Source organism: Pelodiscus sinensis, chromosome 1, assembly GCF_049634645.1.
Source record: "Pelodiscus sinensis isolate JC-2024 chromosome 1, ASM4963464v1, whole genome shotgun sequence".
Taxonomy (NCBI): domain Eukaryota; kingdom Metazoa; phylum Chordata; order Testudines; family Trionychidae; genus Pelodiscus; species Pelodiscus sinensis.
This window is the reverse complement of record NC_134711.1, coordinates 228,559,626-228,583,143: the sequence shown is the minus strand read 5'-3', so window position 1 is coordinate 228,583,143 and position 23,518 is coordinate 228,559,626. Positions and strand designations below refer to the sequence as shown.

General features: G+C 45.9%; 1 protein-coding gene across 6 annotated transcripts; it reads left to right on the top strand.

The window, feature by feature from the left end:
- Positions 1-750: 750 nt before the first annotated feature.
- Positions 751-22,720, top strand: LOC102461521 (inosine-uridine preferring nucleoside hydrolase-like). 6 transcript variants are annotated; one of them, XM_075916535.1, is made up of 9 exons: positions 751-900; positions 1,289-1,341; positions 1,656-1,771; positions 3,952-4,022; positions 14,204-14,396; positions 17,842-18,021; positions 21,295-21,406; positions 21,922-22,058; positions 22,256-22,720. In XM_075916535.1, the coding sequence occupies exons 5-9, from the start codon at positions 14,214-14,216 to the stop codon at positions 22,604-22,606; spliced, it is 963 nt and encodes a 320-aa protein (XP_075772650.1). In that variant the 5' UTR covers positions 751-900; positions 1,289-1,341; positions 1,656-1,771; positions 3,952-4,022; positions 14,204-14,213; the 3' UTR covers positions 22,607-22,720. The 6 variants fall into 6 exon arrangements, with proteins under 6 accessions (XP_075772650.1, XP_075772651.1, XP_075772649.1 ...); XM_075916536.1 differs by lacking the exon at positions 1,656-1,771; XM_075916534.1 differs by lacking the exons at positions 751-900; positions 1,656-1,771 and adding an exon at positions 1,020-1,065.
- Positions 22,721-23,518: the final 798 nt, after the last annotated feature.

Genomic DNA, 23,518 nt, shown 5'->3' with positions numbered 1-23,518 from the left:
GTTCTTGAAACTGTTTGAGGTCATCAATCACTACTGTATCTGCTGGTATAACTGCATCGTCCTGTTGGGCACTTAGGTCGTCAGGGTGTGTGATGCTTATTGATTGAATATCGGATTCATTGTCCGAAATTCGTTCCTCCTCCTCCATGTGTGTTGCAGGAGGTAGGGGCTGTGAATGAGGCAGACTCCTTCGAGATGGTGTGGAGTGGGCTGAGGACCGGTATCTGTATGGGTCCCAATGATCCCAGGGCCCCCATTGGGGTGGGTAAGGTGGGGGTGGGTAAGACCAATAAGGGTGCCATGGGCTTTGTTGTGGTCCAGCCCTATGATAGTAGGAATGAGACCTCCTTGGCGACGTGTGTCGCGAAGAATATGTTGTATGTTGGTCATCATCCGGTAAGGGAGCGTCTTGCAATGACACTGGAGACATAGATCTGGGAGGGGAATGCCTTGCAAAGGATCTCCCAGGTGAGTAGTCAGTGGGAGGCAGGCATGAATGCTGTTGCCTGCTGTGAGTGTCAGACGCTGTTTGAGAGTGCTCTGTAGCAGACTCATGCATCTCACTGTCTGCTGCCGGCGCCGGTGTAGAAGTATGGTTTGCAGTTGCAACCGGTGCCGGCTGTGCATGGGGTCTCTTTTGTTGCAGTGCCGAGAGTTTGAGCGGCGCCGTCCCTTTAAGCAGTGCCGGAGTTTTCCGCGGTGCTGGGGCTTGAAGCGGCGCCAGCTTTTCTTTCCGCCCTGGGTTGTTAGCGCGTTCCCGGGACGGCTCGGAGGCAGCACGCACCGGTCCCGGTGCCAAACGCGAGGATTTTCCCTCTGCTTTGCTAGCAGGGGTCCTCAGACTTCCTTGCCCCTCTCCCTGAGTCTTTGGGGAGGAAGAAGGCGGGAGAGAGTGTGACGGTGAGGCTCTCTGCCTTGTAGTTTTTGGCGGTGGGGGGGTTTCATGCTGCGGTTCCCCCGGCTCTGTAGGCTGCAGAGCCTTTTCAAACAAAATCATCCTCAGGCGGAGCGCTCTATCCTTTCTAGCTCTCGCCATGAGGGAAGCACAGTGTGTGCAGCTGTGGGGTGAGTGAGTTTCCCCCAGGCACCGAATACATTTTGTATGGCCGTCAGAAGCTGGCATAGGCTCGCGGCACTGCTCACATTTTTTAAAGCCTGAGGAGGCAGACATAGTTCGGAGATTCTTATTTCTTAAAAGTGTTGGTATTCTCAGTGTTTTATTTATTTGTGACTGTTGTTATAGTCCTTTCCTTTCCTTTCCTTTTATGTGGTTTATATGTTTTTCCAGCTGAGGAGCCAAGAGAGAGAGAGAGCCCCGGTTCACCGGGACTCCAGTCTGAGGTGAGTTTCAGTCCCCAAGGGGAGATTTTGTTGTCAGTTTCGTTCTTCTTATAAAAAATTGTTGTTATTATTTTAAGAGAGAAAACAAGGAAAACTAACTTGGAGTATAACAGGGGGAAAAACTGTGGTAACCTAACTAATGGAAATACAGTCTGAGAGACTGAGAGGGAGCTCCTGCTCGCTCCGTCTGTTGACGAGGGCGGTTGAAGAGGAACTGAAAGGGAGGGGGTTGAGCTGCGCGCTGCAGAGGGCGGGAAGGGCTCAAGACGCCTTCTGAGCATGCGCGGCTCAACAGGGGAATCTGTTTTGCAAAGCTCCGATCTGCGGCTCAGGGCGACCCTTCACCTAGAGTGGAGCACCCATGGGGACACTACTCGAAGAAGAATCATCATTTTTGACAACCTCTGATGTTTAGCATTTCTGCTCCCTGGTATGTCTGAATCTATGCTCTTAACAAAACAAAGATCCTTGACTGGGAGGTATAAACATGGCTTTTCCCTGCACCTTCCCCTCCTTCTCCCTCATCCCTCATTTCTACCCTATGAGAACAAAATTAATTTTAAAATTATGAGTCAAGAAGTGAACTTTTCATTAACTGTGTGATTGATAAAATATTCTGCTTGGTCCATTGGCTCCAAGTGAAGTAAAAAGGTTTGAAGCATGCAAGGCTGAACTAAAGCACAGAATATGAAAATGGGAATTCAAAGGGATAAAAAAAAATCTCTTAACAAAGAGCTCCTCACAAGTGCTTTGATTTTTATGTTTTCTGATTATAAAGCATGAAGTTTTCCAGTGACCTGATAACCCAAGAACAAAATTAAATCAGTAGCCATTGATTCTATAAACTTATGTATGCCAAAGAGCTTCATCTGAGATGTATCTTAGCTAGATAAAGGGTTCAGCCAATCTTGGTCTCACAGAATGAAGACGGTTCTGAGACTGGTCTCTTATACTGAGGAAGCAGATCTGCCAGCTACTGTGAAAGAAATCAAGTCCTTATTAGTAAACATGTATGCTTATTAGTTTTGAGTTATCTTTCACTGTCTTTTGTAACAAAGCTTTCCACTAGCATGGACAATGTATTATATCTAGTAAAGAGATTTCTTACAATAATTTTGTTTAATGTATCCTGTGCTATATTATGTTTGCCTTTGTGAATGCTCTCAATAAATATTCTAATTGGAAACAGGTGTTTGGACTGCATTAGCTAAGGAGAGAGAGTATACATCCGGGTGTAAATATTTATAGTACAGGAAGGCTTCTAATCTGTACTTACTCCCCATGAAAATAGTTGTATTAATAAAAATAACCATTATTAGGTACATAACTATTATTAGATATTAGACTGTGATGAACAGGTGCTGATACTGAAACTCATGAACACTCAGAAAATTTGGATATATTTTCATCCTCTTGGGAAAAGTGAAGCACAAAGAGCAAGAGACATGTCTGAGGCTACTAAGGGAGTCGTTAGAATTGGGATTGGAACTCCTGGCTCTTGACCCAATATTCCAAAACACACAATTTTAAATTTATCCCAGTGAAAGCCAGATGAGTTCAGAGGTCATAGCAACAAATGTGATATGTAAATATTAGTATAAAGGCTTCCAAAATGTAATAAGGAAGGGTTATTTTAGCCATAAAAATGGAACAAGTTAAAAAGAATCTCAGAATTCCCCAAAGAAATGTCAAATTACAAAAAAAAGCTGATTTTTTTTTTTTTTTTTTTGTAAACCCATTGGTAAAGGGAGGCTACAACTGGATTGTTTTATGAGAGAAGGCAATGTGATCTTCTGGATAAGGCATTGAGTGTAAGTTAGAAGATCTCTTCTACTCCTGGCTTTGCCAGTGACCTGTTACTTTAGTTTGGACAAGACTCTGTGCTTCAGTTTCCCCTTTCACCCTTTGTCTATTAAGACTGCAAAATCCCTTGCTACACAGCAAGGCTAAAGTGGAATTAAACTATGCAACTTGAGCTTTTGGCGCTGTCAACACAGCAGGAAGTCCAAGGAAGAACACTCTTCCTTCGACTTTCCTTACTCCTCGTGAAATGAGGGTTACAGGAGTCAGAGTAAGAAGTCCTCCAGCTCAACATTATTTCAAAATAATGGCTTGCAGTGTAGACATGCTCTTTGTTATTTCGGAATAATGTCAGTTAATCCGAAATAACGCTGCTGTGTAGACATAGCTCCTGTGGCCAGGGATTGTCTCCGTGGCTGAAGTGGCTAGCACACTGAAATGCCAATCTCAGCTGTGGCCTTTAGATGGACTCTCCCTTTGGCAATAAACATCAACGGGACAACCCCTGATGCTTTATGGTTTGGCACTGGGTCCTATTGTAACATAACATTGAGTGCAAAGTCAGGCCCTGAATTGTGAAAGAAATCTAGAATGTGGTAGGCTTGATAGTTATTTGACATCTATTTTTATAGTGCAGGAAAACTGAGAAGTGCAAAGATCTAAGCTTTCAAATACATAACCAATAGAATTTCATCTTACGCCAACATACTGAGTAAGCTGAAGAGTCCCAAGTTCATATATACACACACACATAACTTCTTTTTTCCAGTAAATTATTAAGTGGTATGTTACAAAGTTCTTTACTTCCAGATCAAATTGCAACATACTTGGAAAACAATAAGAAGAACACCAGATTTGAGAAGCAGCACAAAACATACCAGGTAACTATATACTAATTTAATGTCAGTTGTGGGGATATTATTGGGAATTAATAAGAGATCACCTTGAAGAGAAATATCATGACATGACAACATAGGTAATAGTTTTGAGAAGGAAAGGTCATGCTTGACTACTTTACTTATGTTGTAAATCTGCTTTATAAGATTTCAGAGCAGATTATCAACATGGTACTAATGGTCACCTTTTAATAGTGTAATGCAAAGAGGTAACTGTGAAACAAAAACTATTTTAAGCCCTTACAGTGGTAGCTTTTCTAGCTGGGAAGCTTGCCAGGTAGGTATCTCTAAAGATCATTTTTGGGAGCTGTCTTTTTTCTATTGTAAGCTTCATAAATGCTTTTTTAACCAAATACACATTGGATTTGAGGAGTTAGTATGAATCTGCTTTCCCAAAGCATGTTTTTAAATGATAGAATATTGTTTTAGGATGGGTCTATAAAGGGTTTTTGGTTGCGGGGGTTGATTTATTACAGGTTGAACCCTGTTAAATCTGGGACTCTCTGGTCTGGCAACATCTGTGGTCCAGTTAGCCCCGTCTCTGCTGAGCCCTGTCCCGGCGCAGCAGCAGTGGGGCAGGTCTGGAGCACAGTACCAGGGGAGCGCAGCAGCAGCAGGACTGCCAGCAGCCGGTAAGCCTCATGCCCGGGAAGCCCTGGCAGGGCACAGCAGCAGGGTGGCAGCAGAGCTTAGTCTCTGAGAAACTTCAGCCAGGTGGGGCAGAAGCAGGGCCATGGGGCTGGGGGAGCTCCATCCCCAGAAAGACCCAGCCTGCTGGTGGCAAAGCCCAAGCTCTGTAGCAGCAGGGCTGGAGCCCAGTGTCAGGGGGACTGGAGCGGAGCCAACCAGAGGGAGGAGCTGTATCCTGGGAGGCTGGTGACAGTGGAACTTCCATGATCCAGCAAATTCCCTCATTTGGAACCAGTCAGGTCTTGAGGTTGCTGGACTGGGGAGGTCCAACCTGTACCAGTATAGTTAAATTGGTATATCCCTTAGGTGAGGATGATGTTCTATGATAATGATTTTTTAGAATAAATTTGTAGGAATACACTACACTGCACTACACACTATACTAGTGTGAATTTGGGGGCGAACCCATATTACTTTACCCTAGTTTAACTGCATCTATACTAGGTACGGTGACCATACTGCCCTTTTTTTCTGGGACAGTCCCGGATGTAAGGGTTCTGTCCTGGTGTCCTGATAAAGGCGGCAAATGTCCCGGAAAACCCATTGGGATCCGGCTACAAACAGAACCACCATTTCCCCCCCTCTCCCGGGACACCCTCACAGACACCCAGCACTAGCGTGGCGCAGCAGCAACGCCCCGCATCCATCCAGCATGTAAGTGTCTCCCTTGCTGCTTTGCGCAGGCATCCAGGGCTGATGCCGGTGGCGCGCAGTATCCTGAGCACCAAGCTCCCCTGCAGCATGCACAGCCATCCGGCATGAACCCCCCCCAATGGCCCTTCCCTCCCGCTGCGGGACTGCTTCTGCCGTGTGCAGCCTCCAGCTCGGCCTCCTCCATCCACAGTCTGCCGCCGCTGTTGCAGGGGGGTGAGGGGGATAAACACGGCAAGCCGCTCCTGGGAGCTGTCGCCGGAGTCCCGGCAGAGCCCGCACAGAGCCAGGCTGGAGCGCTGCAGAGCGGGGAGCGTTCGGGCTCTGCCGGTGCGCTCTGTGCACAGCCCTTTCTCCCCCTACCCTTTCCACCCTGCTGGGGGAGCGGCAGTGCACGGACCCACTCACACAGCCACGCTCCACAAGCTGGGTCGGGGGGGGGGGGAGGCTTCCCCCTCACCCCCATATGCCTGCTAATGTGAGCCAAAGCTGGTGCGGGGACTGCAGTAAAATTAGCACCGTGGGTGGCCCAGCTCCAGGCCCGGCTGCGAGGACTTCTGGGGCCCAACGACAGACTCCAGTCCCACAAACTGGAAGGCAGAAGGTAGGGGAGGGGCAGGGGGAAAACTAGGGGGAAGGGAGGTGGGAGAGGAAGGGGCTTGTGCTGAGGGGAGGGGGGCAGGGCAGGAGAAGAAAGGGGAAGGCACCAAGGGTCAGGGTGGAGGAGAGACAAATGCCAGGGGGCCGAGGGGAGACATTGAGGAAAAGGGCAGGAGGAGGGAGGGGGAGGTGTCAGTGGGGGTGGGAAGGTGGAGGGAACATGGTGATGCTGGGAGAGGAGAGGGGAGGGGTATTGGGGGGATTGGGAGGTGCTGGGAGAAGGGTTGAAAGGGGGGTGGGCATGAGGAAGGCAGGGATGGAGCAAGTCGTGTGAGGGCACAGGGGCATGAGGGGAACTGGGGCAGAGGGTGGTGAAGAGATGAGCATCAGGTAAAAAGAAGGTAAGGGGAGCAAGGGCAGTGAGGGAAGGAGGAGGCACCAGGAGGGTGCAGGGGGAAGATGCAGGTGCCAGGGAATTCTGGGAGTGAAGAAGAAGGGCAGACACCTGGAGGAGAGGGACCAGAAACATAGGAGAGCGGGATGGCGGGTGTGCAGAGGTAGATGTTAGGAGAGGGGATGAGGAGGGGTAGCTCACATGATCAGAGTGGGGCTACTGGAGGAGTGGGCAGGGGGAGAGAAGGGCTGGTGCAGGGATGCAGATCCCACGAGGGCTGAGGGCATTGAGAAGGGCAGGAGTCAGGACAGCAGAGGAGGGTGAGGGGTGGGGGGACAGCAGGCACCAGGAGAGCTGATGGAACAAGGGAAGGAGACATGGCAGCAGAGAGAAAAGGTAAAGGTTTATAAGATATTTATTAATAACTTGGGTGCCACAGTGGCACATCCAAACAAGCCACATGAACTCAGGACTGGTGCACAACACAAAATTCATTCCGTTCTTGGAACGAAACTCTTAGGGTATGTCTAGACTGCATCCCTCTGTTGACAGAGGGATGCAGATTAGGCAGGTTGACATTGCAAATGAAGCAGGGATTTAAATATCCCGCATTTAATTTGTATAAAAATGGCCACCATTTTTGCTGACTCAGCACTTTGTCTGCAAAAAGTTGCAGTCTAGAGGGGGATCTGTTGAGAAAGAAAGCCTTTTTCAACAGATCCCTTATGCCTCCTGCAAACGGGAGTGGTTGAGCACTAACACCCAGGGGAGTCATTGCTTCCCCTTGGTCTTTTTGCTGGCAGTCCTTTTGTGCCAGCAGCCTTCTGGAACCAGGTAAGCATGAGGTCGAGGGGCTGGGGTGTTGGGAGGTGCTGAGTGTTTGTAGGGTTGCCAAGTGCCCGGCATTTTCGCCGGACATCGTAGGTGTCCGGTATTTTCTGACTTTTTTTACTGGACAAGAGGCAAAAATACCAGACTGTCCAGATGAATACTGGACACCTGGCAACCCTAGGAACACGTCCACCAGACCACAGTAGGAAGTAGACCAGGATAGGGAGTTTATCCAGAGCGTTCAGCATGTTGTGGCAGGATTCCTTGCTGAGGGAGGCAGTAGCCTCAGCCACACCTACAGAGTAACCCACTGGAGTTGGAGGGCGTAGGTACCTCCACTCCCTCCGTAGCTGGCTCGATGGAGTCAAATTTGCCTACAGGCCTGTAAAGTAGTCTGAAAGGCCATATTAACCGTACTATAAAGACTGTGTATGGAGGGGGGAACACGTGTTCAGACTCCAACAGGTAGGCCGCAAGGGGATGAAGCTTGAGGGGCCTCTTATAGTAGGTTGCCCCTCGACAGGCACATAATTCAATGACAATTTGGGATTCAGTACCTGTAAGATGACTGGCCCACAGTTTTGCCCATCAGTTTATTTGCTATGTTGCATGATTTTGCTTGTCTAGCAAGATGCAGATTATTTGGTTAATCGTGTCATGAAGAATCTGAAATTTGTATGCAGTGCAGTATCAGACTGTATAAATGGGTTTTGAATTTGTCTTTTTCAGTTTCTGTATCTGCATAGACGGGGCGGCCCGTGAGCCTAGGCGAACTAGGCAGTTGCCCGATGATGACATCATGGCCATTGACGGCCGTGCAGGGGGGTGGGGCGTGCCAATTGCGCCGCCCGCATGCGGTGCCAGCTGCCGCAACCTGCCTCAGGCCATCCTGTGCACAGAAATCCTGTCCATGTCTCTGTCTTCATGGCTTGCAATGACTTACTGCTTATAAACACACTTGCTTTCAGATTGTCTCACTTGTTCACCATATATCACCCTATCTGCTGTTTCCCGTCTAACCAACACCTTTCCCTCTTATGCCACTGTGTCTTACCCACATACTATGAGTAATTAGCCTGGGTCTATCAAAAATCTTTGCACAATTTACATTACTAAGCACATTCAGTTTAAGTACTTGATTTTTTAAGTTTGCTTTATAGCTATCAGGAATTAAGTAGCAGAAGTGTTAATAAGTTTCTTGAAAACAGTTTCACAATTACACTGCATGAACACTTTCAGAATCAGTATACGGAAAAACATTCGCCTCCAACTTCCACATAATAAAATCATAATAAAATCAGTGCACACTGTAAGTATCAGTCCTTATTAGAGTGAAAGGACATTTGGAAGGTACAGGGTGGATAGTGCATAAATCTAATAAAAGTAAGGCTAAATCAAGACTGCAGATATCATAGGCCAATCACAAGACACACATAAGAAAATAACAGATGATGTGCATAATTTGCAAATCTTTATGAGTTACAAAATATGGCTAGATTGAATCCAAAAAATATAAACAACCACTGCTTCCAAGGCAGCTAGATGAAAGGGGAAATGCATCGTGTGTGTGGTAATGCTCACTTAGGGTATTTCTCAAATACAGTTTTGTTGGAGAAATGGCTGTTTTCTGACAAAACTGAAGTTATGTCCACACCTCAAGTAAGTTTTTGCACAATAAAAGTGAAAGAACAGAAGGGTTTTTCCAGCGTAGGAATACCTTTTTGTCAATGAGCTCTTTCGCAAAAAGGTATGTGTGGATGAAGAAGAGGGGTTTTTTTGTGCAAACAGAGGCAGGAGGAAAAAGCACAGGTGCCCTGGTAGACATTCTGTGCATAGCAATCAGAGTTTCATTTCAAGAGAGCATCCATTCAGTCTGGTCGCTATCTTTCGAAAAAGCCAATTACTTTCTCTATGTGCTTTTGCAGTGTGGATGCTTTCTTGCAGAAGAATTTTTTAGGAAGATCTCTTCTTCAAAAAGGGTTTTGCACAAAAACCTGAAGTCCAGACATAGCCTCAGTTGTATAGTCTCGCAAGGAATTCTACTGTTGATATGTAAATTAAGGATCTTAAAATGCAGTGTGATAGGACAGGTTATAGGGCTCTCTCTGAAGGGGGGGGGGGTTAATTAGGGGCAGCTGAGATAGGGTTACTATAAATCAAATAAGGGTCAGGTGAGCTGATTAAGGCTGCCAGAGGACCTCTTTAAAAGCCTTCCCTGTGTGGGAGGGAGAGGTGACCCGATGTGAGTGAGGACTGATAGAGGTGGAGTTACTATTGATAAGGAATGGAAGGCTCTGACAAAGAGAACAACAGTTTTTGCCAAGAGAGGGGCAAGGTGAGGAACTGTAACAGGAAATGTTTGATCTCCCTTCCCCAGCAGAGAAGCCAGGAGGTAACTGGGGAGGACTGGTAACCCAGCCCAAGCTGACAGTGATTTTACTAAAGAAAGAGGTAGGCAAAACCTGTGCTGCAGTACCTAGACAGGAGATTGTGGACTGAATATGGGTCTGGGGCCCAGGAGTAGGACTGACCCTGTCACAGCGGTTGACTAGTTGATGAAATTTCCTTTGACTAATTGATATGCACTTCCACCTTCCTCCTTTGAAATGTACAGGGACTCTTGTACATTTCAAAGGAGGAAGGTGGAACTCTGCGTACAGCCCGGGGCCAGGGGGAATTTCCACTGACTTCAGGCTGCACGTGGGTGCCCACTTTGAAATACACAAGAGACCCCGTGGCAATTCAAAGGGGCAGCTGCTGTGGAGGCCAGGCTCAGGTGGGGACTCACCAGCTGACACCAGGTCCTGGGGAAATGCAGCCAGGAGCCTGGGATCAGCTGGCAAATCCCCAGCTGACCTCAGGCTCCACAGCTGCCCCATTTGAAAGGCACACAGGTGGCATTTTAAAGTGGCAGCAGCCACACAACCTATTGAAGATCAGCTGTGCAACGTCTGCCCCTATGAAAAGCTGTCATGGGCTAGGTCTACCCTCTGCCTATCTTGCAGAAGAAGACATGCAAATGAAGTGCTCATTAGCAACTTCTTACGCTTCATTTGCATTTCCTCTTCCGCAAGATAGGCAGAATGTAGATGTAGCCTGTGGGTTTCAAAATGGCAGTGCCATTTTATAGAGGCATCAACGAAGTGAGGTAATTGACTTGTTGACCAGTCAACATACTGTCCGATAAGCAAATGCTTATCAGATAGTCAACTAGCGTTTTACATCATGAATGTAAAAACAGCTCATGCTGGAATAGGAAAGAAATCCTGGGTGTGGTTATGTAATTCAATGTCAGCTAGTGCTATATGCATGATGGATGATCAATTGTTAGAATGGATTTTTGCCTATTGTAATTAATTTGGCTGTTGTGTGGACAAGAAGAAAGTTAACCCTAAATGTAGGAATTGGAAAAGATGACAGCAGTGCTTGCAGGATCGATATTGTCATTGCAAAAAATCTGGGATGGATGAGCCTTTCACCTTCAAGACTCAATTGGATTGAATGGGGGGGGGGGGGCAGGAAGGAGTTTGAAGCAGCAGGTTAAATGTCCTCCAAGAATGAGCTATAAGAGTAGTTCAATCTGTTTCTCCCCTAAACATTCCTGTTCTAATGACAGAACTATATCAGACTCCATAAGTGGTCTCTGGATTTTCTGCTCACCTCCACTGTGGGTTGAGAGTTTAAATCACTAAGATCTGAAATCACAGAGCTATAGCACTAACTTTGGCCCATATCCAAACACACTTACAGCAGGTAGTCAGCAAGGTGGCTGACAGAAGCACACAGCTGGCCAGTGGGAGTAACAGCCGGTGGCCAGCTGAGCAGCTGGCAGGACCACATGGCTGGCAAGGGGCCTGTGGGAGAAGGCAGCATTCAGCTTGCAGGAGCAGTGGCAAGTGGCAGACAGAGTAGTTGAGATGTCCCCGATCCCCAGCCCACTCACAGGTGGGAGATGAGGTCTGAAAATCACCTCAGAGATCTGGTCCAACATGACCAAGGGAGGCAACTGTGAGAGGGGGACAGAAAATGCTTGGGCATGTGAATGGTACACTTACATTGCTGGACTTGTGAGCCTGAGGGGCAAAGGTCACTGCTCAATCCATTTGATATTGGAAGTTTAACCGTGGCGTTTTCCCAAATTAGTGCCATGTTAGTTCTCTCCCTCCTTTATTGAGGCTATGTCTAGAATGCAGACTTGTATCAGAAGAAACTTTTCCAAAAGAGATCTGAAAACTTCTTCCCAAAGAGAGCATCCACACTGCCAAAGCACATGGGAAAAGATGAATGGACTTTATCTTGCATTTAAGCTGTGATTACTATGGATGAGATGGCCACCGGGGCACTTGTGCTTTTTCCTCTTTCCTCCTCTTTTGAAAGAACTCCCTCCTCCCTGTCCACACACACCTTTTTCTGAAAGAGCAAACATGTTCCCTGGATACACCTTTTTTTTCCGGGATAGCTGAGTTATCCCGGGAAAACTATGCAGTATATACTTAGCCTCATAGACACCCTGGAGTGTGTGTGTGAAGCTAAGTCTAGCTTATTATGATTGTTTTCACAGAAGCAGCTTTCCTGCCATTTGGCCCACTGTAGATGTGGCCAAATGGGAGGGAAAGCCTCCTCTTTGGGAGGAGCCCTTATTTCACACAAAACGAGGTATGCGTATCCTGGAAAAACCTGCCAGTCTAGGCATACCCTGAATTTTGCAGATAATGGAGTAGGTGCTCAAGTCTATTATGTGGATGAAAAGGAACCCCTAGCTATTTAACCTGTCCCTGGCAGCTGCTAGCACTATCTAGCAGGATTACACAAATAACGTAACAGCCTTCAAGAATGTAGCAAGTATGACCATAGTAACTCAGGACAGGAATGGTAAAACCAGAAAGATGTGAATAAAAAGAAAAGGTGGTGTGATTGGACAGAACGCATTCTGAAAACAAGAGAGCACATTTGGAAACACAACTCACCTGCCATACTGATGTAAACACTGGTAATTTGTGGCCTGGTATAATGTTTTAGGAGACTGATATCTGCTGATATCTGGAAATCTGCTGAATCATACATAACAAAGCTGTAAACATATACATTTTTTTAATCACAGACAGTTAACCCTCCAAGATTTTTCCACCCATGAGCAGAGTGAGTTTTGTCTTATACAACAGCATGTTAAACAATAATATGTCCCTTCTTGCTTCAGCCACCATTCCAGAGGTCATGCTGACAACAGGTTTTAGCAAAACACTTTTCCTGGCATTTTACATATATTCTTGTGCTGTAAAATCAGTAGGAGTTATGCTGATTTCTAGAAATTGGCTACCTAAGGCACCTAACAGCACCTGTTTTGGGATAGTATTCTCCCACTATTGCTCAAGTGGAACAATGTAGTAGTATTAGTTGGATGACTATAATGTTGAGAGACAATGACCAAAAAAAATTTCTCTGCCAAAAGACTTCTCAAACAGGTCCAAGCAAGCAGGACTGAGCATCTTATTAGAGATGAAGTAGGAGGAGAAAGAACTGAATACAACTCTTGCAGGAATGCCTTAGGATATGTGACTGGGGAGTATGTCAATATGCGTTCCTAATAGCGACTTGTCTCCAAAAGTATTGGTGCAAATTTAATAGTGGCTCCAAAAGATGAAAACAAAGAACTTTCCCAGGGAAGCATAGCGAATGAAGTAGTGTTGGGAGCAGCTGCTGTAGGTGAGGGAGAAGTGCCCCTTTCCCAGCCAGGCAGTTCTGTGCATGGAGCCCTGAGCCCCTGGCTGTGTGGGCTCATTAAACGGCTGTCATGCCATGTTCCTGTGCAGTTTAGAGGGAACCTTGTCCGGGAGGGAAATCAGTGAAGTTCTGAGTTAAGTTAAAAGGGTGGACTTTGAACTTCAGAGACAAGCTAAGTCACAGAAAGCAAATATGGCAATACCGCTAATGTCAACAAGATGTGACAGATGAATAGGTGCTGACCCCGTGGGTGCTTAGTACCCACCAGCCACAGTTATTTGGCAGCAACCCTAGATGGGTTTATTGTGGTACCACCAAACAGCTGGTTGGCGCCACTACCTCACCATTGATCAGCAGCTGTCATCAAACAGTTGTTTGGTGGATAGGGAAGGGTTTGTGGGCGGAGCAGGGAGCAGCAGTGGGGGGCCTTGAGAAGGGGGTGGAGTTGGGGACAAGAGGCAGGGCCTTCAGACAGCACTGTGGAGACTCCCTGGGAAAAAATAGAAGCGGGTGCCTAAGATACAAGAATTTACAGTTGCAGAAAATGGTTGCAGTTCTACTGAGTATAAATAATATTTCTTAATCTAATTTAAGATAATTGCTGTGGAGACCACAATATGCTATTTTATGTTTCAAAAGGAAGCTTTAAGGAAGGTAGGTATTAAAGTTGTGGGCCAGCTCATATAATTTTGTGCTGGTTTCCCTCAGTTTTGGATGCTTTTTCTACCACCACCCTTTTATGTATGTACTATCTCTACCCTTTCCCAGGTTATAATTTACTTGATTGCCACATTACTACTGACTTCTTCATTGGAATTAAGAAATCATCTCAATTTTAAAATAAACTGGCATTACATGAGGATTTACAATATCTTCAGTTATTTTAATTTGGTGTGAATATACATACTCATGGCTGATTTTTTTAAGTTACTGCACAAATACTGTAGTTAATTTACCAAAACTTTTCAAAAGCTTCAGTTAAGAACTTATTTTTAAGATCCTGATTTACAAATTAGTGATTCTTGACATTTTCTCTTAAAAATAAAGGTGGATGGATTCTTATGCTATGTTATCATAAAGCATTATAAAAAAGTCAGATAGAAACTGAAAACAAATGTCTGTAGAAAAATGTTTTGGCAAATAATTTGTAAGCGGTTGAATTAAAACCCAGTTAAAACTGTAGCCATATCCTTAGAATATTTTTTCCTCTACATGAACTACTGTACCTTAATCTTAATTATTAGGTTAGTTGTCTAATCTGCTTGTAAATGTTTTTTAGGTATTTTAAAATGGCAAAGAAGTCACTGTTGATTGATGCTGACTGTGGAGTTGATGATGCTCAAGCCCTAATGATGGCTTTAGTATCTTCCAATGTTGAAATCCTGGGAATTACATGTTGCTATGGAAACACACAGTTGGAAAATGTCTGCAAAAATGTACTTCGTGTGCTACAAGTTTGTAACAGGCTTGAGGTAATCAGTCCCTTAAATGTATGGGAATGGGTGCCAGGTCTTGCTTAAAAATTAGGGCTGTCAATTAACGTGCGTTAATGCCTGCGATTAACGCAGGGCAGAATTAACTGATTAATTTTTTAATGTGCATTAATCACAGGTGTTTCCGTGGCGCTGTCCCTTTGAAATGCTGCCACGGTGTTTCAAAGGGACAGCACGAATGGAGCCCAGGATCAGCTGATCCCAGGCTCCCACAGCATTGCCCCTTTGAAACGCTGAGGCAGTTATCTCAAAGGGGCAGTGCTGCACAGCTGATTCTGGGCTCCCAGAGCTGCCCCTTTGAAACACCACAGCGGCATTTCAAAGAGGCAGCACTGCAAGGAACCTGGGGTCAGCTGGAATTTTATTATTAACAGTGTGATTAATCGTGATTAATGTTATTACAGGCAGTCCCCGGGTTACGTGGATCCGACTTATGTCGGATCCCTACTTACGAATGGGGTGAGGGAACCCAGCACTAGCTGCGCCCTCCCCAGCAGACCGCCGAGACGCGCTGTGGCGGTCCTGCCGCCCACGTCCTCTGTGGCAAGAAAAGCTGCTCCGCGTCTCCCTGGTATGCTGGGGGGGCCCCCAGCAGACCAAGGAGACACGGAGCAAAGCCGCGGAGGACGCGTGCAGCGGGACCGCGGCGTGTCTGGGCGGTCCCGCTGCCCATGTCCTCCGTGGTGAGAAAAGCCGCTCTGCGTCTCCCTGGTCTGCTGGGGCAGCCCCCCCCAGCAGACCAGGGAGATGCGGAGCAAAGCTGCGGAGGATGCGGGTGGCGGGACCACGGCGCGTCTGGGCGGTCCCACTGCCCGCGTCCTCCGTGGTGAGAAAAGCCGCTCCGCGTCTCCCTGGTCTGCTGGGGCGGCCTCCCCAGCAGACTAGGGAGACGCGGAGCAAAGCCGCAGAGGACACGGGCAGCGGGACCACGGCACGTCTCGGCGGTTCCGCCGCCCGCGTCTCCCTGGTTTGCTGGGGGGGGGGCGCAGCTAGTGCCCCCCCCAGCAATCCAGGCTTTTCACGCCACGGAGGACACGGTGGCGGGACTGCTGAGACGCGCTGCGGTCCCGCCGCCTGAGTCCTCCGTGGCGAGAAAAGCCGCTCCGCGTCTCCCTAGTCTGCTGGGGGGGTACTTCCCCTGGTAGGTGCCTGGGCGTGGGGAAGCCTCCAGGCTCGCGAACCAGGCAGCTGCCTCTGCGGGCAGCAGCGGAGTGGGGGGAAAAGTCTTGGGGAAAAGTTTGCCTGAGAATGTCCCCATGTTCAGATGTGGGTCGGGAGTGGGGGTGGATCAGACCCTTTGCACCCCCTAGATGGGCTGGACTCAGATCGCTGGGTCTAGACAAGAAGCGGGGATCGGGGGGGGGAGGCGGTGGGACCCTCCCCAGGAGATAACCAAGGAGTTTGCTCTGGCCCGGCTGGCACCAGGCTGCCTGCAGTAGAGGCAGAGACATCTGGGGGGGGGGAGGGCTTATGCACCCCTTGCACTTTCCTTTTCCACTCCCCGCAGGGGCCAGTTGCCTCCCCTGCCCCAATTCCCCCAGTCTGGGATGTTTGGGCGGGGCAAGCCCCCGGCACAGGCACCAGAGGATAGTGGCCAGCCCCGCATGAGGGGCTCCTGCAGCGATCGGAGGCCTGCAAATCCCCGGTCACGGCTGCTTCCTTGGGGGGGGCCGGGGTGCAACGTGCAGTTTTGTTTGCAACATGGAAATTGTCGTCGTCCCCCCCCCGGCGCCCCGTCCCTCCCCCTGGAGTGAAATTCATAGGAGGTGGAACCAGGGGAGGGGGGGAGGTAAGGGGGCAAGTGTCAGGTACCAGTGTAGGGTTGCCCCTGCAGCCTGGGAAGCTGCATGATCAACCCTGCGCCCGCCTCCTCCCCGCCCGCGGGCCGGGCTGTTTCCAGGGTTACAATGGTGTTCTTCCTCTCTTTGGGGCGCAGAGGACAAGTCAGGGCTGGATCACTGGTTCAGAGTCATAGCACGTTGTATGGCTATGTCAGATAAAGCAGAATGTCGGATAAGCAAAGGTCGGATAATCGGGACTCTACTGTAATAAGAATCTGAATATATTTAATTTAAAAGATATATTTGCTTAAATAGTGTGTGTCTGTGAAGATGTGCAAGTATATATATAGTATAGCCTTTTAGTCAGCAAAAAGTAGTACTAAATTTAATGTAAAGGCTATCTTTGGTTCCAAATCAACATGTTTTAGTGAATACCAGCTGGTCAGAATCAACCATTCATTAGGAAAATAACAAAAAAATTACAAAGCAAAATAAGACTAAAATTAGTTATTTAAGTGTTTCCTGCTTGCTGATTAAATTGCTTTGATGTAAGTCATCCCAGTTTGCTGAGACATACATTTCCACAGGTATATCTAGAAAAGTACAAAAAACTCTTAAGTCGTCTTCTCCAACAGATAGGCTCATCATGAACATTCACATTAATAGAGGTGTATTAGAGCCTGCACAAGCCATTTGACATACATTTGTATCCACCCTATTCATGTAAAAAAGAGTGGACAGTAGACACTAGGTTCTTTTTGAATATTTGATTTTTTTATTTATATCCTACACTGGATTCTTTTCTAGGGTCAGAACAACAGGGACCTTTTAAATTGATACAGAAAAGGATCCAAATAAGCTGTAGCAATTCAACTGCAAGGTGTACTTCACTGCTCTCCTCCAAATGAAGGTGGCTAACTAGCGAGGCCTCCTTTCAAAATATGACTGTCCACAAGGAGCCCAGGCCAGAGTAGCTCTGTCCACGGGAGGCCTGGGCGCCCCACAGGCAGGGGCTGTTCTGCCTCTGTCCGCGTTGAGCTCAGATCTGACGTGGGCAGGGGCTGCTCCAGCAGGAGTTGGGAGCCAGGTTGGAGCAGTCCCCAGCCCGGGATCCTGCTTTAGTCTGCTAACTAGTTAAATGCTAGGAAAACCTAATGTTTAGTGGATTAATTTAGTAACTGGGATTTTACGTGCCTAGCAGACACTCCTTTTTTGGTCTCTAGGTCCTGCCCTTTAGAGCTTCAGGTGAAGGGAGGGTAATGCAGTATGCTAGTTTCTCCGGTGATTGAAGCAGGTAGTTTCACGGTCTTAAAATTAGTTCTCGCCATGCTTTTTAGCTATACATCCATTCTTTGTTCCTTCTCAGATTAGACTGCATGGAGAGCATGCCAAGAACTTCCTAGCCATTTAGTAACAAGAAGATATCAATAGTAATAAACAACGACTTCTTTTGAGACTTCCTCCAAACATGCACACAATCTGTCCCTTACAACAGATTATATGCATTTATATATCAACAGGGTTAATATTGTAAATACAAATATTGGTAGTGGTACAAGGATAATGTTAAGTCAAGATGCCTTTAGGTGATGTGCTGCCGTCTTGTATTTAGTCTGTTTTTTTGTAACTTACATGTTGTTTAGATTCCAGTTTATCAAGGGGCTTCCGCTCCTTTACTTGGTGGTCCTGTGGAAGGCTCTTTGTTTCATGGAAGAGATGGTTTGGGTGATGTACCTGATCCGAATGCTCCAGGATTAGAGCATCTACAGAAAGAACATGCTGTGATTGCAATGTTAAGACTTGTCAATGAGAAGCCTGGTCAGGTGAGAATGTTATTTATTTTTTTATGCAATAACAGAAGACAGCAAGCAGCTGAAATTATTTTGCCTTTCTAACCCTATGGAAGATCCAGATCCAATAGAAGTTGACCTGCCTACTTTCTCCTAGTAGTTCATAGTATTGTACTGGAAAAAAAAATTTGGGGGGCTGGAAAAAAATTGTTGAAATTTAGCATTCAGTTTAACCCTGGACATGAGCCCTGGACTAGTCCCAAGTCACTGGTGTCCAAGTAATTGTCCATTTAGTCAAATAATTCTTTAGCAAAAGAATTTGACACCGGTTTACCCTCCCCTTTCTTCCAGAGGAGTAAAATCTTTATTTAATATTTAGAAGAATCCATATGTTTGCTTGTTTTTTGTTGCTTAACCAAAACATGCCCTCACTCGTTTCATTGTGATCCTCTTTTAGCTGTATATTTCAATAAGATTTCCCTCTGTCTTCTCTTTTTCAACTTCTACTACGTAAGCACAAAGTATCAATCTTTTATAATAGCTAAGACCCTCTGTGCCTTTGATTTAGCAGGTTTTTTGGATCTTCATTAGAAATTTAAAATTCCTGAAGAATTGAGGAGCCACAAATTATCATGATACTTCGTTTTGGTTTAAAAAAGTTTGATAAATTCATGGATAGGTCCGTCAATGGCTATTAGCCAGGATGGGCAGGAATGATGTCCCTAGTCACTGTTGTAAGAAGCTGGGAATGAGCAACAGGGGATGGATCTCTTAATGATTACCTGTTCTGTTCATTCCCTCTGGAGCACCTGACATTGGCCACTGTCAGAAGACAAGATACTGGGCTATGTGGACCTTTTGTCTGACCCAGTATGGCTGCTGTTATGTTCTAACAAAGCTGTGAAACAGGGATAAATTTTAACTGGAAAAGTACCCTATAATATACCTCAGCTTGTGTAACACCATTTTCTTTGCAATAGCTGTTGCAAGTCAGTTCATTTCTCTACACTCAAAAATAATTTTAAATCTCCTTTCCCCAAACCTGTTTTTTCTAGGTGCTTGTATCTAGCAGTCAGAGAATCCTATAAACCAAAGGTTTCTTCAGAGCCACTGTAAAATAGGTCTAATACAGTGGTCGATTGCGGAGGCACTGCCAGTTGATCTTGATGCAGTGTTCCCAGCTCCTCCCCCTCTTGCTCTCCCCACCTGCCACGAGGAGCCTGTGCTGGCACTATAGCTTCCCGCTTCTCGCAAAATTGGAGCCAAAGCTGGCTTCCTGTGGCAGCATGTGAGGAGAAGTCTTGTAGCTCTGGGTGAGATCTGGCTTCTCAGGAAGTGTGCACACTGCTTCTCCCCTCAGCAACGCACATGCTTTCTTGTCTTGTCTTCCTTCCCCAGTGCACCAGGGAGGCAGGGTCGGGGGTGGGGTTTAAGATGGCAGTGGAGGATCCAGAGCAGCTGGATTTCTTAAAGGAGTCGCATGTGCACTTCTTCCAGCACTGCCAGCAGGTCCTTTCCGAGAGATACTCATCCCTGGAGACCCTCCAAGTACTGTCTGAGCTGCTCCGGCCCCCTCTCTCCTGGGCAGACACCTACCCCCAGCTTCCTTCTGTATCCTTCTTCCCACTCAGATTCTATCCCCCACCCCATCCCTATCCCACTCACTGCAGTTCTGTCCCACACACTGAGCCAGAGCCTGCGGGGGAGGAGGGCCCACAAAATCCACTAACCCTAGAATCCCAGAAGAATTTATCTGGCCTGAGGCCTTGAACCTAAACCCTCCCTATCCCTTCCCTTACCATGGGGCTGGAGTGCCAGAGGAGTGAGGTGTCTCAGCTGGGGCCACATCAGTGAGGATTGGGGTTTTTTGCATCTCACTTGTGTGGTCCCTGATTGTGGGTCAGTGGCTCCTGACCCAAAACAGGTTCCCCACCCATCCCATAAATAAATGTTAAAATATGAGCTTCAACACAAAATGTTTTATTTAAAAATGAATCCTGGCCAACAAGCCCCCAATTGAGACCATGCTCCATCTGGCCACAGCATCATAACACTCTTGCATTGCCACACACCAACCCTGAGCCCATCATACACCTGAACCCCCTGCCCTGAGCCCCTCATATCCCCAAACTCCTGCACCTCCCACATCCTCAGTCTTGTGCCGTAACACTCCTGCACCACCCACACACCACAAACCTGTCCCCTGAGCCCATCCTATACCCAACCCCCCTGCCCTGAGCCCCTCATACATCCCAACCCAAACTCCTGCACCCTGATATCCACAAGTCTGCAGCTTGCTCAGAACCCCAACCTTCCACCTGACCCCAGTACTCTCCAGCCTGGAGCCCTCTCCCCGAGCCAGCATCCCCTTCTCCAGCTCCTCCTGTATCCAGATTCCCTCCCAGAGCTTACAGCACTCACCCCTTCCCACACCCAAATCCCTCATTCCCACCCCAGAGCCTACACATTCTGTCTCAACCCAGTGAGAGTGATTAAGTGCTGGGGAGCAAGTTATGGAGAGGAGGGGAACGCAGAGGGTGGAGTCTTAAAGAAGGAGTGGGATCTTGGGGAAGGGATGGGGTAGATCTTGGCTTGCCCTGACATTTAAAAAGTGATCTTGGGTGTAAAAAGGTTGGAGACTACTGTTGTCTTCATCCCTCCCCTTCCACGCCTTATTGGCATTTTGATTACTTTCAAGAGAGGGAGCTAACCCTGCTGCGGCTCTGCCTTTTAAATGTATTAAGAGCCAGCAAGCTCTTAATATATTTAAAAGGCTGAAACACAGTGGGGGGACTCGATGCGAGCAGGGACAGCTGATTCCCAGCTTGTGCCAGGTCCCCACCACTGTGCTTCTGTTTTTAAAATGTATTAAGATCCAGCAGGCTCGAGCCCAGTCCCTGCTTAGACCCCTGCCATCCTTGCGCCCCTGTGAAGAGGGTGCTGGCGGGAACTAGCTTTTAAGCCAACTCTCCACAGCACCAGCTCCTGCTTCCCTCCTTGCTGCCTCTGATAGCAGCAAGGGGGTAGGGGAAGTGATTAGCCAAGCATAAGCTTGTTGGATAGTTGACTACTCACTGACATCCCTTCTACAGCTGTTTGGGAATCCCAGAGAAGTTAATTCCAAAAGAAACCCCGTGTTACTCTGCTAGCAAAAGTAATCCATCAGTAATGGATGAAATCATAGAGGTGGAGTGTTACTTTAACAGAAGTGTAAACAAGTATTTAAAACAAGCAACTTAGAAAAATATGATATGGGCTATTTATTGGTTTGTAAAGAAATGGAGTGGTGTGTTATTTGTTTTGCAGATTTCGCTAGTTGCCACTGGTCCTTTGACTAATCTAGCTTTGGCAGTGAAATTGGATCCAACATTTCCTAAGAAGCTTAAAAATATATTCATCATGGGAGGAAATACGGAATGTAAGTAATTTATACATGATCAGTAGGCAAACATCTTAACTAACAACTCTGGTATGCTTATGTAGAAGTTGTTTGGCCTTTTTTGTACGGACGTTAGACTGCCTGCATTTGTGTATTAGGTTAGTTATGGGAAATGAGGTTGATGTAGATGTTAATGTTGCCATAATGAGTAATTTCCTTGATTTTTAGTAATTGGATTTGCAGATAATTCCTTTTAATGACCTTTACTTGAACTTGTACTTTTCATGGTATTAAAAATGTATTTATGGAACTAATGTAATGCTAAAATATTATAATAAAATGAATGTTATAGTAATAATAAATTTATGGTAATATTTTAATGCTACAATATGGTGTGTTTTTGACATACTCTTTTTGTGTTTCAATTTTTTGGTAAGCTTTATTGGACAAAATGCAGTAAATATTGTAAGTTTTGATATTGAAAAGTAAAATGATCATAGAAAATAAGCAAATATTTTAAACAGTTACTTTTTTTTATTTGTTTGTTTTGTTAGCCAGAGGAAATACTACAGTCTGTGGAGAATTCAATTTTACTACTGATCCAGAAGCTGCATATATTGTTTTAAATGAGTTCACTTGCCCTACTTACATAGCAACATGGGAATTTACATGTCGCAATTCACTGTCTTGGGTAAGATACCAAATATTTACTATACATTCATATTAAAAGTAAATCTGGTGAAAATTGATCTGCAAGGATGCAGAGCAATGGCCACATCGATAAGATTATACGAGTGGTTCCTATATCAGTTCATCCTAACTTTGAATATAAAAATAACTATCTAATATCAATTTTTTAATTGTCAGCATTATTCTTTTGGTTTACAGGAATTCTATCATGAGTGGGTTAATCAGGACACCAGAAAAGCAAAGTTCATGAAGAAAATATTTGCTCACACTATAAAATACATTGACTCATTACGCAAAAAATCAGTCAACCACTTAGAGGCTTCAGGATTTGTGTCTTGTGATTCCTATGCTATGGCTGCTGCAATTGATGAGAACTTTATCACAGAATCCATAAAAGCTCCTTTAAGTGTGGAGCTCAATGGTTCGCTAACTAGAGGAATGATGGTAATGGATATGACTGGTCACCTTGAGAAGGAAAATAAAGCTTTTGTCATTAGTAAGTGTGACTTAGAAAAGTTCAAGGCACTTCTCATTGCTGCTTTAGAATAACATTTTGCTGTTGGATAAATTTCCCAATCTTGTTAATCTTCAACTGTGACTGTAAGTCTAGTTATTCCAGTGGTACAGATAACTTTAGATTCATAGCTACTGTCACAAACTGCATACACTTATTTTTAATTAACTTTTATTACCACCAAATTTGGATCCAATGTACCCCAATAATGATTTGCCTAGAACTATAAACTAATTGTCAATTTGGCCTGCTGTAATGGGAGGTGGCCTGTCCTAAGAGGAATTGTCGGAGTTTTATCATGGAGTTTGTTTCTGGTCTTCCGAGAACTCCCTAGAACAGATTAGCTCTGTTAACCCTTGGATATAACCTTCCACATAAAGGATTGATATTCAAGCAGTAATTATTTGAAAAGAAAGCAATATTTGTTTAATGAAAAGAATCAGTTATAATATATTTAATAATCAAGAATATCTATGATACATGACACACAACATAGTCTAAATTCAATGGAATTATGTTAACAAAACATGTAGATGGTATCATGAGCTTTCATGGGCACAGCCCACTTCTTCAGATGACTGGCGTTATGAGTAGGGAATATGAAAACTGGAAATTAATAGGAGAGGGGAAGAGAAGGAAAAAGGAAGGGGGGGAGAGTATGAGAGGGGGAACAAGGCATCATTAAGTGTTTGGAGAATGGGTAGTTAAACCTAAGCAGATAAAAATCAAAGTCAATAGATAGATTGCTAAGACAGGAAGGATACCACTCAGAGAGCTGTTAGCACCTTCAGTGGTTATTAAGTAGGTAGTGTCCTAGCCAATCAGGATTGAGTCGATTAGCATGTGAATTGAATTTGTGGATGAACTGGGATTCCAGTCCTTCCCTATAAAAGCGACGAGGAGTCCTGTGGCACCTTATAGACTAACTGAAGTGTAGGAGCATAAGC